General features: G+C 39.6%; 1 protein-coding gene across 3 annotated transcripts in view; it reads right to left on the bottom strand.

Moving 5' to 3' along the window:
• Positions 1-8,255: 8,255 nt before the first annotated feature.
• ldb3a (LIM domain binding 3a) overlaps positions 8,256-18,657 on the bottom strand; it is a 35,805-nt gene continuing 25,403 nt past the window's right edge. The window contains exons 4-10 of one of the 3 annotated variants that reach the window (XM_037538583.1): positions 16,768-16,843; positions 14,205-14,227; positions 12,721-12,924; positions 11,873-11,902; positions 10,887-11,053; positions 9,212-9,248; positions 8,256-8,655 (exon numbers count right to left, since the gene is read on the bottom strand). In XM_037538583.1, the coding sequence (XP_037394480.1) occupies positions 8,559-8,655; positions 9,212-9,248; positions 10,887-11,053; positions 11,873-11,902; positions 12,721-12,924; positions 14,205-14,227; positions 16,768-16,843 (634 nt within the window). In that variant the 3' untranslated portion in view covers positions 8,256-8,558. Of the gene's footprint in view, positions 8,656-9,211; positions 9,249-10,886; positions 11,054-11,872; positions 11,903-12,720; positions 12,925-14,204; positions 14,228-16,049; positions 16,292-16,767; positions 16,844-18,657 lie in introns of all 3 variants that reach the window. The other 2 variants (XM_037538586.1, XM_037538584.1) reach the window with 2 other exon arrangements.

Genomic DNA, 18,657 nt, shown 5'->3' with positions numbered 1-18,657 from the left:
TCTTTGAGTAAGTGACAAAAAAAAAAAAAACTTATAAGGAGCATTTTGTGATGAATTTCTAATATAGTTTAGTACTTTAATACTTTTTTTTGATGCATTATATTCTTGACACATTTAAAAAAAAAATGTTTATACATCAGGGATGGGAGAACAAAACCCATGATTGCACAGAGAAAAACCAAATATGATATCACAGTATTTTATGTTTAAGCCAAAGAATCATTATTTTATTATTAAATTGTTAAAATATGAAGAATTTTAATGCATGATTGGCTCACTGTTAGGCTGATAGATTATTAAAACACATTTTCTCTCAATCCACAAAATATCACTGTTGCTTTCTGGTGAGATTTCTGTAAGTGGACACATTGCTAGGGACAGCCAGGTATATGCACTTGATTGCACTCTCACCCCACATACAGGACAGCAGGGTTTGGTAAACTGGGGTAAGACCAAGAAACATTGCTTTAATATGTCAATAAAATTTCAGTAATGCAAGACAGCTAACAGTTCATTCACATGCCATTGTAAACTGTTCTGGATAAAAGCATTTGTTAAATATGTAAGCATGTAATAATGTTAAATATGTAAGGCCTGTTTTGAATGTTTGTGTACTTTACAAACAAAAGCATCTTTGAAAGACTGAAGTGAGAAGAACAAATAGTAAACTTCTCAAAAGTAGCTTTCATTTAAATGAATAATAAGCAGTCAAAAGTAATAAACCGCAGTATTTCACATCACAGATCGATCTTAAAATATCATAAACAGAATTACATGATGTTTCAAGTACTATGACAATATTGTATCGTCACCATCAAACATAGTGATGTAATTATATCATGAACAATAAAACAGCAGTTTAACACTAAATCAAACATCAAACATTGTGCAGAGACCTATTTTTCATATTACACTCACACGTACCTCAGGCTAGTGCAACAAACCACAGAAAGGAGAAGCAATAGTTGGCACGTTATACACAGCGAGCAGATTCAAAAGCATGCGGCATTACCTGTCTCGGGTTGAGGCTACAAGGGCAGATTCTGGAGGCTGCTCAGCATCAAGCTCAGGCGCCTGATTGGCTATCTGCAGCTCATTGGCGAGCTGATTGGGCAAAGCTGCAGTAGCAGGCAGAGCGGCAGACGTGATGCTGGTGGAGACTGGAGCATGCTGGACAGGCGTACTGCATAGGAGGTTGGGGTGGATTGAAAAAATCATACATACAGCCAGAGTCATTTATACAGACAACCAGCAACCCTGTGTTGCTGTCTGCATATAAACACACAACAGGCATGTGTTTACATGCTTTAATTAGAGAGTTAATTTCTGCAGCAGGCAGTCTGCAAGGCAGCTGCCTCAATCTCACACAAATTAGAGGCCTCACTATTGCTCAGCATCAGTGCAAGGAAGTCTATCTAAGGGGAAAAGCAGAGATACAGGAAAGCGTGCAAGAGATTTTCCAACTTTATCTATACAAAACGGGGGCTCTACATCTAAATGTTCCACTATTTACCAACGGATTGAACAGAAAAGAAATCAGTAGCCTAATCAGTCAATGCACAGCTTAGAAACAAACTGCTTTCTCATGATCTTATGATGACTATGTACGCTTAAAAAAGGTGCCAGAAAGTGTTCTTTGAGCAATGTCATCAACAACCACTTTTATGTTCCCTAAATAACTGGGTTTAAAGACACTGAATGTGAAGAACCTTTTACACGTTTAAAGAACCTTTAGATTATGTGAAAACCACAAGTTATTTCTAGACTTTCTGTATCTTATGGAAGCCCTTTAAACTTGTTTCATTTCATTTACAAACAAAGTTCTCCAAAGAACCATCCACTAAATTGTCTTTTAGGGAATCATACGTGGTTATTATATAGCATCATGCAAAGAACCTTTGTTGCAGCTTAATTTTAATAGTGTAGAACGTGAGGATGCGCTGGGGTTGTGTAACTCTGCAGTGTTTCACTGTGAATTATTGGCATCTTCTATTAATATGAAGCAATAAATGGATAAAGTAAATTTCGTCATATATAACTAATGTTATGCGTATATAATTTTGCACACACGCATCTAATATTCAGGGTGGCACAATAGGCACCTCACAGCAAAAAAAGGTCTGGGTTTAATAGCTGGGTGACCAGAGTCCTTTCTGTGTAAAGTTTGCATGTTCTTGTTTCTTCCCACAGGTCAAGACATGCAGTTCGGTGAATTGGAGATACTGAATGTGCATGTCTATGATGGACCGGTGACAGGATGTTTCCTGTTTTCTGCCCAATGGCTGCTGGGAGAGCACCCTCTGTGCTCTATCCCCAGGAGGATAAGCATCTTAGACCAATGAATTAATCTAGTATTCTGTGTGAGGATTTTTTTTTTTCACGCAGAACATTTCCACATCACTTATTTGTGGACTTTCTTCTTTAGCAGGTCTTTACTTATTGTATGTAGCATAGCCATTGCACACATTTGATTCAGTGGTCAATGAACCATTTTTATCAGCTCATGGAAGAATAATAAAATCCTTTTCCAAGCTGGTTTAGCAAATGTTACCCTGACTGAAAGTTAGACTTCTCTCATTTTATGAGACTGATCTGTTAAACAACAATGACACATACTCAAACATACTCCTTTTTTTGCTCATTTTTTAAAAAGGGTGGCAATAATTCTGGAAGCACTGCAACTATTTTTCATTCTAAATCAAGGACTTATAGCTCACAGGTCCAATGGAAAAGTTTGGGCTTGAAATTTAAATATAGGCGCTACTGTGATGTCCAGCACACCTGGGAAAGAGGCTATAAAATACACAGAAGTGTTTATACCACCTCAACACAGCAGGACATCTCAACAGTTTGTGGCAAAATGTTACGAAAAGCTAATATACATCATCCTTAAACTCTCAGGAGTGGAACTGTTTCTATAGCAGATGACTTGGTACCCCAAAAGACCAACGGAGGATGCAGGGGGAAAAGGAAAGAAAGACACCATTCTCTGTGATTAAAGTGGGGTGAGCAAAATGTAATTTCTCTCTAACTCTAACTATGCAGACAGATGAACTGCAAACCGCAATCTTGGTGGCTGAAAAACGGTGAAGTGACTTATGCAAACATTTGTTGAGTAAGGTGAATATACTGGTAAGGGAAGTTGCCCAGGCAGAAGAGAGAAGATAAAAGGCAGGCACCTAGCAGCAGCAGGCTTGGTGGTGAACTGATGGCTGACCCCTTCTCATATACATAAACAACCACCTCTCCAAATTCTCAAGTTCTGCTTTTATTACTCCCTATATCTTCCATACATCCATTTAAAAAAAATAAATGGATCCCCTGGAGATCAAACCTAATCAGACTTAAATGTAAATTTGTTTTAATCAAAAAGGCAAAAGAGGCTGAGAAGTCTGGAAATGGTGGTTGCTAGTATTCATGAAGCCTTCATCATTTTCTGTGGTGAACTTGTCAGGTGGCTCAGTGCATTTATGTTATTTCTGTACAAGATCCAAGTGTGCTTTACTAAGGCCCTGTACACAACTGGCTGTTTCTTGGGTGTGTATCTTGCCTTCCGCCCGATGACCGCTGGGATAGGCTCCAGTACCCCCCTGCAACCCTGAGTGAGAAGCGACTTAGAAAATGTGTGTGTGTGTGTGTGTGTCTTCTTGTAAACATTAATAGCACTTTGTGTAATAACACCTTGCAAAACTATTATTTTAATTTTATTATTAAAAGAAAAAATGAACACAAAGAACTGGTTATTTTAAGTGAACTGATTTGCATATTATATGCTCTTTAACGGTCAGATTTCAATCTGACTAACGAGAGATGCATTTCATTACCAAGTAAAAATTGGGTTAACATCTTATCAGTTTACAATCCAGATTCAAGTCTCATGAAACGACCAGGTGCAAATGGGGTATAGAGTCTACGCAGGAAGCAATATCATATGATTAGTATAAGTGTGTACTCATGTTGTTTTTGTGTATTGCATAGTGTATTGCACTCTGTATGCAAAGTTTTTGTGTTGTATTTAACGTAACATGAAGTTGTACACCAATTTCCCCTGGGGGTCAAAAGTCTACCAGCAATTTTAAATCAATATATAAAGTATCTGTCTAATCAAGTGGAGGCAGGAGGAATACATAGAAAGACAGTGGTGTGGAAGTGAAGGGAAATAGAGGCAGGGAAAATTCAAAGAGACCAACAGCTAGAACCACTGGTACTATTTCATAGGCACTGAATCAGCTTTCTTAAAACTGCTATACCAACATACACACACACACACACACACACACACACACACACACACACACACACACACACACACAAAGGTAAAGGTCAATGAAAATGTTAGAAAGCCCACAGAGAAGCCAGTACAACACAAAAAAGCACAAACATAAAGACACACCATAACTTGTGTATCACGAAATAGCCTGCCTTCACTAATGACCAACTGATCAGCCAATTATTTGGATTTTGGCCAATCTGTGTCGCATTTTTACAGTGTATATGATGTGCGCCAGGTTTGTGCAGTCACGCTGTACTGAGTGCTGCTGCTATTTCAATACCAAAATATCATAACTATTTATTACTCATTGAGCTAAATAGCTAGTTGCCCCTTACTTTCTTTATTAGATTCATGTTATTTAAATAGAGAGAAATCAAAATTTTAACTGGACAAAAAAAATATTACAAATAGTAAATCCTCATGAAAGAATAAACAAATGTTGAACAGATGTAATGTGTAGGCTTAAGCATACATAAGAATCCCAACACTAAAAAAAATGGGCTTAGTTGTTATTGCCAATTAACATCTTATGTAAAACCCACTATTTAGGGTTCAGGCACTGTAGTGCCACCTGCTGACTCAGAGCGCATGGTGCAGGGACAAACAAGAAAAAGCTCACACTCTATAGACCAAATATTGAGTAACGTCCCACCGTTTATTTATTCTGATCTGATGTCAATAGTGCGTTTGCCTTGGTTACTGTGATCAGGTTTTGCAGTGCACAGCTAGAGTGACCAGTCTGAAGCACTGCACAGACCCAGTTACACTGTGATCTGGTCCTGGTGTAGCATTGCTCTACAATTTGGTGGTTACTCCTAGGATAAAACACCTGATACATCCCAAAAGAATTGGATGGTGCTCTGTTACTCCAGAAACAACCCTGGAGGCTTTATACTTGTCTAGCTGACGCTTAGTACTGGATATGGTGACCTTAGGCTCATGTGCCAGAAAGTCCCTTTCTATTGGCAATGATTTTCTATGGAGATGTGGTGTGCTGGTGAACACCTGTTCAGTAACTGGTGCACCTTAAAGTAGTTGAATTCAATAACAAGAAGGAGTGTTCAGATACTTTTAGACATATGGTGCATCAGTAAAACCAGAATTTGTCAGATTTGCTACAAGAACAATCTGAAAGCAACAGACAAAGAACATTTAAGAGAGGAATAAAAGAACAAAATGTTTTGAAGCACTAAGTTTGGATTGAGGGCAAAGAGAAGTTAAGATTACACCTAAGCTGGGTGACGTTTGATAGTTTAAGACATCAAACTAACTTTGAAAAAAGGCAAAAGTAACATAATTTTCAAATGAACCTTAAGCTTGTTCAGTGTCAGCCTACTGTGGCTTGATGTTACTCGCCACTGTTTTTGAAGGTGCTGCACAGTAAGGGCACGGATATTTGATTGCCACCATATGAACTATACTTCTTGGATTAAGTTTTCATTGGACCATACAAAGAATCCCATAAAAAATGTGACACGTTAAAATATTCAATTTGAAGGTAATATTCTGTAAACAATGTGTGTTTTGGTACGTTCTGTAAAATGGGTTCCTCATAGTATGTTTCCAAAAATATAGATATTACTGTGCTGACTGTGCATCCTCACATGGTCGGTGACAATTTACGTCTTAAAAAAAACAAAAAGGGAATTTTAGTAAGGAACCATATAAAACCATGAACACTCAAAGAACCTTTTGTATGCCTAAAGGGTTCTTCGCAGCATGAAATGGTTCCTCAGATCGTTGGAGAATGTGATGTATATAGCTCTGAAAAGGGTTCTACATAACACCAAACAGCTTTTTTAAAATACAGAAGTTCTATAAAGAGCCCTTTTCCTGCTGGTAAAACTATTAAGAAATCAGTTTCGCAGAATTACTCATACCTTAAAATATTAACGTCTATTTAAGAAAATGGGGACTGTGAATTGTTTCAGGACCTGGTGTGTAGTATATGCTGTTTATTTCGATGCCCATATTAACAGCATTAAAACTCTTAACGCCAGTTCTTTGTTGACCTTTAAAAGCTCCTCTTTTTAGGTCATGTGCCATGAATGGCATAAGACGGGGTCTCAAAGATACAAACTACCCAAGCCCCCTCGGAGAACACATACACACTCACACATACACACCTGCATTACTACACTTCAGAAGCAAATACTAACATGGATACTAGTGTAAATAAAATAAAATCTGTGTAATTTCAAGACTTAACCTAACCCTAACCACGGACCTAACATAAACCCATGACTAACTGTAAACCTAATCAAGTCCTGAACCTAAGCATAAGTGTAAGGCTATCCATAACACACACTAGAAATGAAGGATTTAAACCAACCAGGAAAATCATAAAAATTCACTCTGCAACAAAGAAGAACATAAAAATAGAAAATGTCTATTAGGTAATAACAGCAACACGACTGGTCTAAGAATCGAAACATGTCTTAACTATATATTCTTAGTTACTGCCCAGAACAGAACAGTATAGTAATCTGCAGGAACTGATATGGAACTAGACCTGCGCAGACATGAAATGGGGTGCAATAAAGACATTCAAATGTTACTGGTGTAGGTCAGCATGTCTCAGTAAACTAGTTAGAGAGCAAATGATAAATGTTGCCACACATATAAATGTAAATATGCAATATTGTTGTCAACATTTAGTCAAAATAAAAAAGGAACTGGATGAGTATGAAGACTGGCATTACTGCCCTGTATGTGTGAAGATGAATGGATGAGGGAGAGAAAAAGAGATGAAGAGTGAGAGGAGGGCCAGCCATCAAGAGACACAAACATACTCTACTTTGCATGCACTGCATGTAGGTAGGGTGGAAGCAGGGTCAGAGGAAGCAGAAGAAGCCCATTGTGGAATGAGATGAGGGTGACCAGGCGGTTAGCAAAGACATCCGTTTTAACCAACACCAAACAATCCAGCCAACAACAACCCGTAGCACAGCCAACACCATTTCCCTAAATGACAATCAGACAAGCAGGAATTACCTTAGGAAAAAAGTCCTGGAACGTATACCCACTCGTTCTACTCACACATACAGACTTCCTTCTCGCCTCTATTATCTCTTTTGCTGGAAGGACGAACAGATGGCCAACGCTGTAGAGATCTTAGGGCTCCCATCTCCTTCATATGTCCTCTCAGCCACAACAGTTCTACATAAAAGTTGCTAATCCTTGCAGAAGAACCCCAACATGTAGGTATTTAGCTTTATGGTTCAGCCCTTCTGATAACTAACTTGATACAGCTCAGCTTCTGTCCTTACAGTGACTGTATTTGGTCTTAAAACAGCAGTAACTGTAAAAGATGAGGAATGTTTTTGCAGAAATACTGATTGTGTGGATCTCCATTTCTCTGCTGAGCTAAAGCTCAGTACTTGTAGAACAGCTTAATGCATATCATCCAAATCTCCCAGTTTAACACTGTGATGCCGATCATTATGTCTTAGTTAGTCCACATTCCCGACTGGATGAAAGACATGGCTGCAAATTTTCAGCATTGACTCTGACTAACAACTCGTGTTTTAAATGTAAGCAATTTAGAAAATGGTAGCACATTTTATTTAAGATCTGCAAGAAAGAATTGAAGGTTGTAGAATATGGGTCTGCAGTACATGGTCTTTACATTAGCACAGACAATCAGCACTGTAAGTCTCCTTCTTCTGCAAACGGACTGAATGATAACAAAAATGTGTTCATTATGCAAATTACATTTAGTTATCTGCATTATATTATCAACTCTAAACAATCAATAGTGGGCTGCTGAGAAAATGTAAAATGCATCTCTTTAAATTTCAAGTAAATTCATAATAGCTCTGCTACTGCAGCCTGGTATCAACCTAATTAAACTCAGTGGCTTCATTCAACCACTGCTCCTCTCAAACTCATAACCCAGTTCCTTTTTGCAGATCTAAATAGTTCCAATTTTGATCCAACAACAAGCAAACAAAGCAAAATGCCAACAAGCCTGCCCACTGGCTTGATTTCAGTTCACAGTGCAACAGCTTTTATTCACTTTGCATCAGAGACATTTATAAGGGACAGCATGAGGGAAGATTACATGGTGGCTTTTAACATTCCAAAGAACAATCTACAATCAAACCACACCACAGAGTGAGCATCATGCTAAGACATCTGTCCATGTGATGGTGCTGAATGAGCCACTCGTCTCCCTTTTTATCCTTCTTCTCTTCTCCTCTCTCTCACCCCTTTCTCTCACATGCTTTGCCTGCCTGCTTTCTGGAGCAATGCCACCTGTCTACCACTGTCTGTCCTGAGCTCTTTATTGAGATACGTTAAGGATTTGGGCACACAGGCCATGGTGCCAGTTTTTCAATTTAGCAAAACGAGGGCCTTTAGATTCCGACTCAAACTTTTCCCTGTGGCATGAAGACAGATACAGAGGGAAACAGAGGGATAAGAGAAAGAGAGGAAGAAACGGGGAAAGAAATTAGTTAGGGACAGTGACCTCCACTCCCCTGCCCAATATCAGTGAGGGTTCAAATGCACTGAGCATCCTGTAGTGGTTTTCTGTCCTGACTAATTGCGCTGTAATTAGCTATAATGAGACGGCTGCTATTCTACAGAGCAACTGTTATATATGATCTTTGAGATTTTACTGACTTTTAAATGTGAAGAAGAATGACGAGACATTTTGTGAGCATCGCTTTAGCACAATCATTTTATTGTGAGAATAAAATAAAAATCTGTGTGTGTGAAGTATAAGGACTTTTTTCAAGTTCAGCACAGAAAGGGGTCAGACTAGGTCAGTTAGGGTAATGGGGCGCTCTGATCAAAAATTAGCTTTCCTGATCAGCTCTTCATGTTTCAAAGTGGTCTCAAATTTGGCTCTCAACACAAGTGCCTTTAGTTTCCAACTCAAACCAATTTATGCTGTTTCTGACTGGCCACCAGGTGCTGCTGCTAGCTGCCTACCTTGATCTTGCAAGAGCTTCCTCATCTGGGTCTTGCACTGTACAGGAGAAAAATGAGAAGACAAGAGACAACAATGTTACAGTTGACAAGGGCTGACTTAACTAGTAGACGCAAGTCCAGCTTAACAACTAAGAATTTCACCTGTATTTACTGTGACTTACAGTAATTTCTTAATTTCTCACTTCTGCCATCTTATGTCCTCAGTCCTAAATGATCCATATCAGGGTTGCAGCACTGTACAGTGGAACGATTACTCTAAAACACACCCGTTTCATTTCATTTATAGCATTTGTCTGACGCTCTTATCCAGAGCAACTTAGAATTTTGATCATTTTTACACAGGGAAGCGAAGGTGGTGTTAGGAGTCTTGCCCAAGGACTCTTATTGGTGTAGAGTGTTTACCCAGGTGGGGATAAAACCCCAATCTACAGCGTAGAAGCCCGAGGTGTTACCTGCTACACCAACCAACCACTTGTTTCAGATTAACCCTTCAACTGTTGGCCTTTTATTCAGTTATTACTACTATTATTATAAACGGTTAACCAATTCACAACAAATAAACAATTGTTCAACTAATGCTATAAGTTAAAAAAAGTGTTTAGCTACTTTTATTTAAATCCTAACAAACATCAGTTCCTATCTGAACAGGTGGGTTTATCATTCAAGTTGAATTGTATGCCTGAAGGTGCAATAGGCAAATGGGTCTGCTTGATAGGGCTACTAAAAACGAACACAATTGAAAATAGTGGTGTTCGGGTCCAGTTACGAGACAATGATAGCACAACTATAACAATGTTCCGTACTGAAAGGAAACGAGAGTAAACGTAATGTGTGGTAGGGTGAGGAAAGTTTCTGGTGCACACAGAGCCAAACCTACCCCTGGTCATAGCATTCACAGTTGGGCTAGTAATGAATGCTAAATATAACTTTAGAACTTGAGAACACAGAACTTTCAGTAGCCCATTATTGTATATTCCAGTCGATTTGTCAACTTTTTTGGTTAAATAAACAATATATATAAACATTAACATATAGTTGTCAGCCTCTTGGTTTTAATAAAATCAGGTTTGTATTTAGGGTGTGTTTAATATGGTTTTGGGCTGTTTAATTCATATACATGTGTATGTCTGGCCACACCTATCATTACACAGCAACTGCACAGTCCATTCAAGGGAAAACTTATCTAAGCACATTACAAAGGAATCAGTTGTGTGCTCACAGGTGTGTGTATATATATATATATATATATGAAATATTTTACAAAGGCTTTGAACATGCTTAGCAATTGAGATTTAACAGCCATAACTATCTATTTTATAACTCATAATGTGATGGGACATGCCCTTGATTTTGGGATTGCCGGTTAACGCTTAGTCACAGACTAATGACAGTCGGGTATTGGTCAAAACAATATGCCAAAGTTTGCATGCCTATTCAATTATTTCCTAATTACAATTAAACTAATATGTCAGTTATGCAGTTACAAGACTGAGGTAATCAAATGTGGGCCTCAATTTAAAGGGTTAATAACTATATGAATCACTTGTAATGAGCACATAAGATGCAGACCTTCCTGCAAGAATCTAATGGTCATCAATGAAGCATGATGTGAGACTTAAATGAAAAAGAGATAAAAAGTCTTTGTGAGTGGGATGAGCCTGGAGGGCAGACTCACTGTATTCAGTGCCAGTGATGTGAGCGAGGACGCGGAAGGACTTGGACTGCAGCTGGGCAGCTCTTCTGGCCCATTCAGCAGGCTCCAGCTCCTGGTCCTCACTGGGGACCACGGCCTGATACACTGGGGAAGCACTGTCTATAACACGGTCTTTAACTGGCAGACTACTGCAACCACAGAGAGAGCCGCAACAATAAAACACAGCCAGCATGGCCAGAGGTCGAGTTGAGTGATTGGGTAAAATGTTGGAATATACTCAATGTGCCAACTGCAACTGATGCTAATTATACATGAGTAATTGTAACTGTAGTAGTGCTAACAAAGTTACATTGTAATAGAGTGTATGCCACTTTTTGTTGCTGCAGTTTCATAAACTGTGCATTAAAATGTATTTAAAGACACAGGGAGAAGAGGCAGAACCTAGCATAAGCTCACAAAACAAAAGAGGAAAAAGCATGGGACATAATCAACATCTAAATAGCAGAAGCTTGCCTAATTTATCACTACTAGTGCAAAAATTCATGAGTTTATCGCAATCTCTTGCCCAGAAGGATGACAGAGTACAGCAGTGATACTGTGGTTTCCAGATTTAGTGTGTGCTATAAGCCTAAACAGCCTGAACAAGCCGGCCTAAATAAACAACTGAAATTAATCACAACACCAATGGCCCAAAGCGACCAAAGCCCATCTCTACAGACCCTCCTTCAGCAATCTAACTCTAACAGTCAACGTTTCTTCAATGCTACGATGATGACATGGAATGATAAGGACAACCAACATCTTTATAAACAATATCAAGGCCAGGACACAAACACTGCTACCTTACAGACCACTCAGAGGACTATGTGAGGTTACAGGAGAGAGGGAAACGTGAAAATTATATAGGACTGGGAGGTGAGTGAACATGCCATGTTGCACGAGGGAGACTGAAAAGGCCTGAGAGCACAGTCTGTGCTCTTGGAGAAGGAATGAACAGAGCTACTTACGAAAGAGGAGAGCCAGAGGGAGCCTCATCGCTGGGAAAGATCACCCAGCCAGGGCAGTAGAGGGGCAGGGACAGGGGGAAGCCGTGAATGAACATGAAAGGGGATGGTCAGAGTGTATAATTCAATGGATACGGATGGACAGACATTTAATTAAAATTCCCTCCCACAAGGGAAAAAAACATGAAATCTCTCTCTTGGTTAGGACCCAAAACCACTGAAAAAACAGCAGGATTTTCAACACTAATATCTGATACATGGTACACCAGGTGCACAACACGCTGCTCATGCCTGTGCAGTCAAAGTTCTATCAAAAGAATTTGATAATCCTTTGATATCACTACAAACTATAAGACATATTTGACTGTCATTAACTGCAAACCTAAGATTTTATTTGGGTTATTCTGTAGAGTCTCAGTTTTACTAGCTGCTCAGCTCAGCATATGATTTTGCAGTTTTCTTATGTATGTTTAATTCACAAGAAAGCACTGCCACATACATGAATTCTGCATAATTATCTAACAATACACTTCTAAATAAATACCTACAGGAACGTTTCTGCAATACTCTATGTAACTAGAGTTCTCTTGATCACCCAGCATATATTATCGTTCTATTTCCAAACACTCTCAGCTTTACTTGTACTCAAAGTGCACACAAAGACCAACTAGCACTAAGGATCACTACAATGAGAATAAGAAGAATGAGTTACGGAAAGAGAATCAAGTGTCCTGAATCACTTTAGTGCAAAGCAGCGGCCTGATAAAGCAAGGCTATTTTAACTAGCGTGGGAGGAGGCTGGCTCATGCAAGTGGGAGAGAAAAGGGAGAGGGAGGTGCACAAGGTCTTACCCAGACAGCTCTGCACCCCTGGCCTGAGACTGACCAGCAATGGCATCCATAATGGCATCCTGTGAGTACATGCTAATGGGGGTGTTGTACTGGGCATGGATGATGGTGGCCTTGCCTCCAGGCCCCTTCACCTCTATGGGCTTGTTGGTAGAAAGAGCAGTGTCCTTCAGGGCAATGGGGTTGAAACTGGGGAGGTACTCAGTGCTGTGGCGGTCGAGTTATTTTGATATAGGGGTAGTGGTGGAAAAGAGAGAGGAAGGGAGGATGAATTGGAAATGAGAGAGGCAGCGGAGGTGCTGCAAGATTGATGGCTATAGGACAAGACAAGCAATAGTGAGAGCATAAGTTTCTTTTGCAAAAGTGGAAGTTTTAAAGGAGCTACCACAAAATGTAAGTTAGTCCTTCTTCCAGCATCTCTTGTTTTCTGTACCTATTCTGAGGAAACTTATATTAGGATAAGAAGAGCAGGCAGCCAGGACTTATCCAAAGCCAATTTTCAAACAATGAGATGAGCAAAGACACTGATTAATGTTTCCTGGGTAATGATCCCGAATAACATGTAAAGACTAGGGCTGGATACTATTAAAAAAAAAAAGATACTGATAACAACTGATAACTTGATTTCTTGAGTCCTGATTCCTGAACAATGCTTTATTCCATACCTTCTTTTAAATTACAAATTATAGCGGTTGTTTTAAACCATAAATGACTGTGAGGTGCTGAAAGTGGGTGCTATTTTCTGAATGTGATGCACGTCAGACTGATCAAAAAGAGCTGACAATAGCAGACAGAATGTAATTTAGACAGCCAATCTGCAGTCTAGAACCATGCCTGTTGGCTCACAAAGACTCAGTATTTACGTACTGAAATTTAATAGTGAATGACATAATATTTGATATTCTGTAATGCTGAAGTCACTCAGTATCATAATTTACTGAATTTTGATATTCAGCCCAAGTAATGACTGTTATGAATGCCATGAAGTTCCCATAACAGTGCTTACATATTTAATCAATGTAAAATATATGAACTAATATAACATAGCTCCTTTAAACCAGAAAAAACAAATTACCAATACATGCAAATCACATCAACAATTCTGGGCACAACATGTCAGGTATATGCCATCATCATGCTGGCTGCAACCCATCTTCTGTAACTAAGATTTGAGTATGACAGACATGCAGCAGCAGCGATCATCAGGCAAACCATTCTGCAGTCCTTTCATTCCTGACCCCACCACAGCAGAGCACAGTGCCAGACACCTAGACACAGTCAGGAAGCTCATCCCAGCACAATCCAGGAAATTTCTGCTGATTTAATGCTGCAATTTTAAGCAGTGGCACGCTGATACAAGTACAAAGCAACTGCAGAGTTTAACTAAGTATCTAAAAACAAGGTCCTAAGCACACAACAGACACAGTACAGGACCATGCATATAAACCACACAAAGCACTACAGCACCCAGAGGGCGTTGTACTAACTTGGCAGGTGTGTTGGTAATAACCTATGGTTGTGAAGGGAAAGAGAGAAAGAGAGATAAAGAGAGAGAATCTGTTAACAACTTAGTCACAATCTAACTTTAAAGGCGTATAAGGTTACTGAAGGATGTATAAAGATGCTCCATAGTAAACAGAATTCAGATATCTAGAGGTTAAAGACAGAAGGAGAGACAAAAAAAAGGGGGGTAGTGATAGGGTAAGATATTCCTACACACAGCAGCCACCTGGCAAAGACTGTAAATAAACTCCTTTCACAGCAGCCACTTCCATATGTTCTTGGATGCATATGCATCCATATGCACATTACTTCTATGCATATTTTTCTGCAGTTATACAGGACCATCTGATATGAAGAAAGCAGTGCTGTGCTGTCCATGTTACCTTGGCACTGCCATCTTAGTGGAAAGTTGATAATTCTCACCCCTCTACTTTCACCTTTATTGCCTCTCCACTTTCTCCTTTATAGCAGCTCAACACACCTTCACATCATTTCATTTCACATGCAGACAGCCAACAGTGTCCTAGTTAATCTGTTACAGGGGAAAATACTTTGTTTGATTATATTAATTTACAATATCAGAGTCTGCTTCCATTATGCTGGTGGAATGGCCACTAGGGGACCTGCAGAGAGAAGCTAATAAACAAAAGCAAGCAGAACAATATGAAAACATGAACAGCATATTTTGCTCAGTGGTGACTATAAACACCTGGCCCTGGGGATTTGAAAGCTAAATAATGTATTGTTAAAACAAAAACCAGAGGAGTTGAGCTGTGAAACGTATGTGAGAGGGAGAGGGTTAAGAGGGATATATTGGTGTGATAGTTAGGAATGTGATAGTTAGAAATCTGAGCCCTGACATTCCCCAGCCTTTTATAGAGTCAGCAGCAACAGGTGTTCTCTCTCTCCCTCTCTCTCCCTGCTCTTCATGGTAACAGGATAACTGAATCACTATATGGTTATGGGATTCCCACTGTGCTGGATATTTCTTACTCTGTCTCTCTTTATCTTTTTAAAGGGACTGAAATGTGGACAGCACACACCAGCTTTTCTGCCCTCTATTGATTATTCTCAATGTCTGTGTTTGTTACTTCAAAATGCTGATGTTTATATTGAAGAGGCAAATAAGACTTCTTTGGTGAAATAGACCATCCATCAGTGTAAATCACAACAAAAGCAAGTTATGCTTAACTGAATTCACTTCACTGATCAGTATCTAGGTGTGAATGTTTTGGTGGACGCATAGATGTCAGTCACCTAATGCAAAGGAATAAATTTGCCTGCAGGGCTGCTTATACTCAACCATACACAGCCCCCTGCAGGGAGTGAACTTGGTTGTTAACTTAATGAGAGTTCACAGTCTAAATGCTTTGGAAACCACAGCCATAACAGATGACTAACTGCCTTTTTCACTGCTGTCATCCTTCTGTCATACAACAAAGCCAGTCAGCAACCAGGTTGGGTGGAACCCCTTGGTCTTTATCCCACATAAACAGTCAACATTGGATATAAAATAAACTGCTTCAAAAACATCAGAGTGTGTAGGCACACTTCTTGTGCAATTTCACTTCAGTATCTGCACACCTCTAATCAAATTTCAATTTTAACGGTTTAGTGTAAAGAATATTAATGTTTTATGTAATTTTTCTCCAGCATCCTCGCTGCTCAGTTGGTAGAGCCTACATTTTGCTACAAACCTAAAAACGCAAATTTCCCCATTGATGAGTTCTAAACCTTAAACCTGGCAGTTTGTACTTCAGTGGGACTTGCAAGGGGTTCCCACACCTGCCCTGGTTGCTAGCTCTATAGCTCAGTGCCTGCTTACATACCCCAAAGGCTCGCCTGAAGCCAGGCCTTTTGCTCTCTCCTGCAGCGTGACCATTTCTCTCAGCGTCTCAGCTGAGTACAAGCCAATCGGAGAGTTATACTGCTGTCTCTTTTGGGTGGGGGTGGATTTGCCCTCTGGGGCAGGTGGTGATGCAGGGGACTGGTTGAGCTCCTTTTTGCTGGAGTAGTAGGAGTTTGTTTCAGCAGAGGCATAAAGGCCACCATTTATTTGATTAGGCTGACCCTTTAAGGGGGAGACATGTGGATAAAGAAAACAGAAAATGAGCAGGTGCTCTAGATATCATTTTAACTTCTAAAGGATAAAGTCCAGGGTAATAATGGACAGATTCCATGAACAGGTTGCATCTTGTGTTTAATCCACTAGGGGGCATTACAGAACTTTCCAGAGGTGCTAAATGAAAAAGTGTGAATTCCTCTGAGAAAGAGTGGAATCCAGGAGCCAAAAGCTCTCATAATAGCCATTTCAACAGACACCTCTAGGAAAGCCTCAGTAATAATCCTCTCTCTACCACAAGGACTGGAGCTAGGGCTTACCCTCGGGCATCTTGTTCATAACTGAACCTTCAGAAACATCACTGGAGCTCAGAGATCACAGAATTTACCATGTGCTTGGACTGAAATGGCTTTTTTGCTGATGCACAGAGTCTTGAATACTAAGCCTTACTGGTAGTATGGACTTTCTGCTATGAATGGGTATACCTTCTGATGAGGGATGACAGGCATTGGAGCATCAATTCTTGGCGTCGCCATGGGTACAGGGGCGGGGCGCTTTGACCTACAATCAAACAGAGGACATAAATTGTTAAAGGAGAGAAATACACTGCATATCAAATATCATCATGCAGTCATAAACCACAAATCAGTCGTTCTTTGAACGTGAGCTTGATCTTGCAAAGAAAAACCATGTACCCAGATCAACTTAAGATTTACTTGATTAGATTTATTTGGGGAGCTTAGTGATGGTGGGAAAATTAACCACCCAAGCCACATCCAAAGTCTTAGCTTTAAGTAACAGCATTATGTCAGCGACGCTGGCTGTATGTCAGAGCAGAAAGCTTGCTCAGAATAACACCATAGCCCATTACCCAGAGCATGTATTTGATCTCCATAGAGACACACTATTAATTATTTATATTAATCAAAACAGTGTCTTGGGCCTTGACAAGTAATTACTTAAGAGCTTTACATTGGGAAGACCACTGCATAAAAACGAAGCTTCATTTGCACAAACGGCTTTAACCCCTAGATGAATGCTCTGTAAATAACACAGTCCAGTCCGAGCTGATTGGTCACAAAAGTTCCATCTGAGTGTTTAAGGTTCACCAGTCAAGCAAGTGGCCATCATTTCTGTGGAGTGCACTGCAACCTCGTCTGTCGATTAACATTTATAATGACAACAAAAAAATAATGCTGGTTATTGATTTACACCAAACTCTTTAGTCACTAGTCTGCATAAGTATGTCTAAGTATGTCATTCAGAGTGGTTTACAGTGACTCTTCTTTACAATGGTGACGACAGCAACCAGGGGTTGTGATGTCTGCGATGCGAATAAAGCCACATATTTACTATCCAAAACGAGCAGTGAACCTACATGTATCTCCTGAGTTTTTGCATACAGTATTAATTTTTTTTTTTAATAAAAGTTAAGCTTTCAAAATCTTATGCATATTCCTCAGACCACATATAAAAAATAACCTGCAAAAACAGCCTGTTTTGAATTTGCCACTTTGTTCGATGTCACAAAAAACGATGTATACACATATATCCGCCTACTGCTTTCTGAATCTGCCTATCTAGTTTTTGAATGAGGCACCATACAACTTCAGATGTCACTGGGGCGGTTCCTCAGTGGGGTGGAGCTTTTAGTTGGGGAACATAACTATGTACCATAACCTATGGCAATTAAAGCTGAATACAGGAAAAATATATATTTTATAGACCCTTTGAATAAACTCCGTATTCACTCATGCTTGGTCTGAATATCTTGTTTTTCATGAGCCAGCTTGGTTTTTCAGTTGGTGTTGCACATGATTAACACTTGCTCTATTTGTGTGTATGCCTGAGTGAGCATGGTTGTGGAATGTCAATGTAAACAACCAATGCATCAAGAAAATTCTTCAAAGCCTTATGGGAGCTTTAAACTTGGAACCTAGAAACTGTTCACAGCTCCTAGAAACTGCTGGCATTGAATAAGCTCTGAAGGAAAGATGCTTACTATCTCTCATGGTCATACAGCTTCCATGTCACCTACTGTTTAAGAAAACAATCTCATCTTATGACATAAGCATTTTCTGCTAACACACAAACTGAAAAACACAAAAAGACACATCTCTTAAGTATCTTGACATCTGGCTGTAGAGCCTGAAAACACAATTGGTGAGTAACCATTTATGCCTTCCACTTAGAAGCAGACGTCATTCTTTTCAAATGCACCTCAAGCAGGGGAGACATTTCATGCTTCTAGTGATGAACTATGCTATGTAAAGTGGCAAATAACAAGCATGGACCATCTGGAGTGGAGGAGAGGAATGATTCCTGAACCACTGAAGATTTGATAAGATTCTGTGTTATATCCATGCCCACAATTC

The sequence above is a fragment of the Pygocentrus nattereri genome, chromosome 5, assembly GCF_015220715.1.
Source record: "Pygocentrus nattereri isolate fPygNat1 chromosome 5, fPygNat1.pri, whole genome shotgun sequence".
NCBI classification, from domain to species: Eukaryota; Metazoa; Chordata; class Actinopteri; order Characiformes; family Serrasalmidae; genus Pygocentrus; species Pygocentrus nattereri.
The sequence above is the reverse complement of the archived record's forward strand: the minus strand, read 5'-3'. Positions and strand labels throughout refer to the sequence as shown.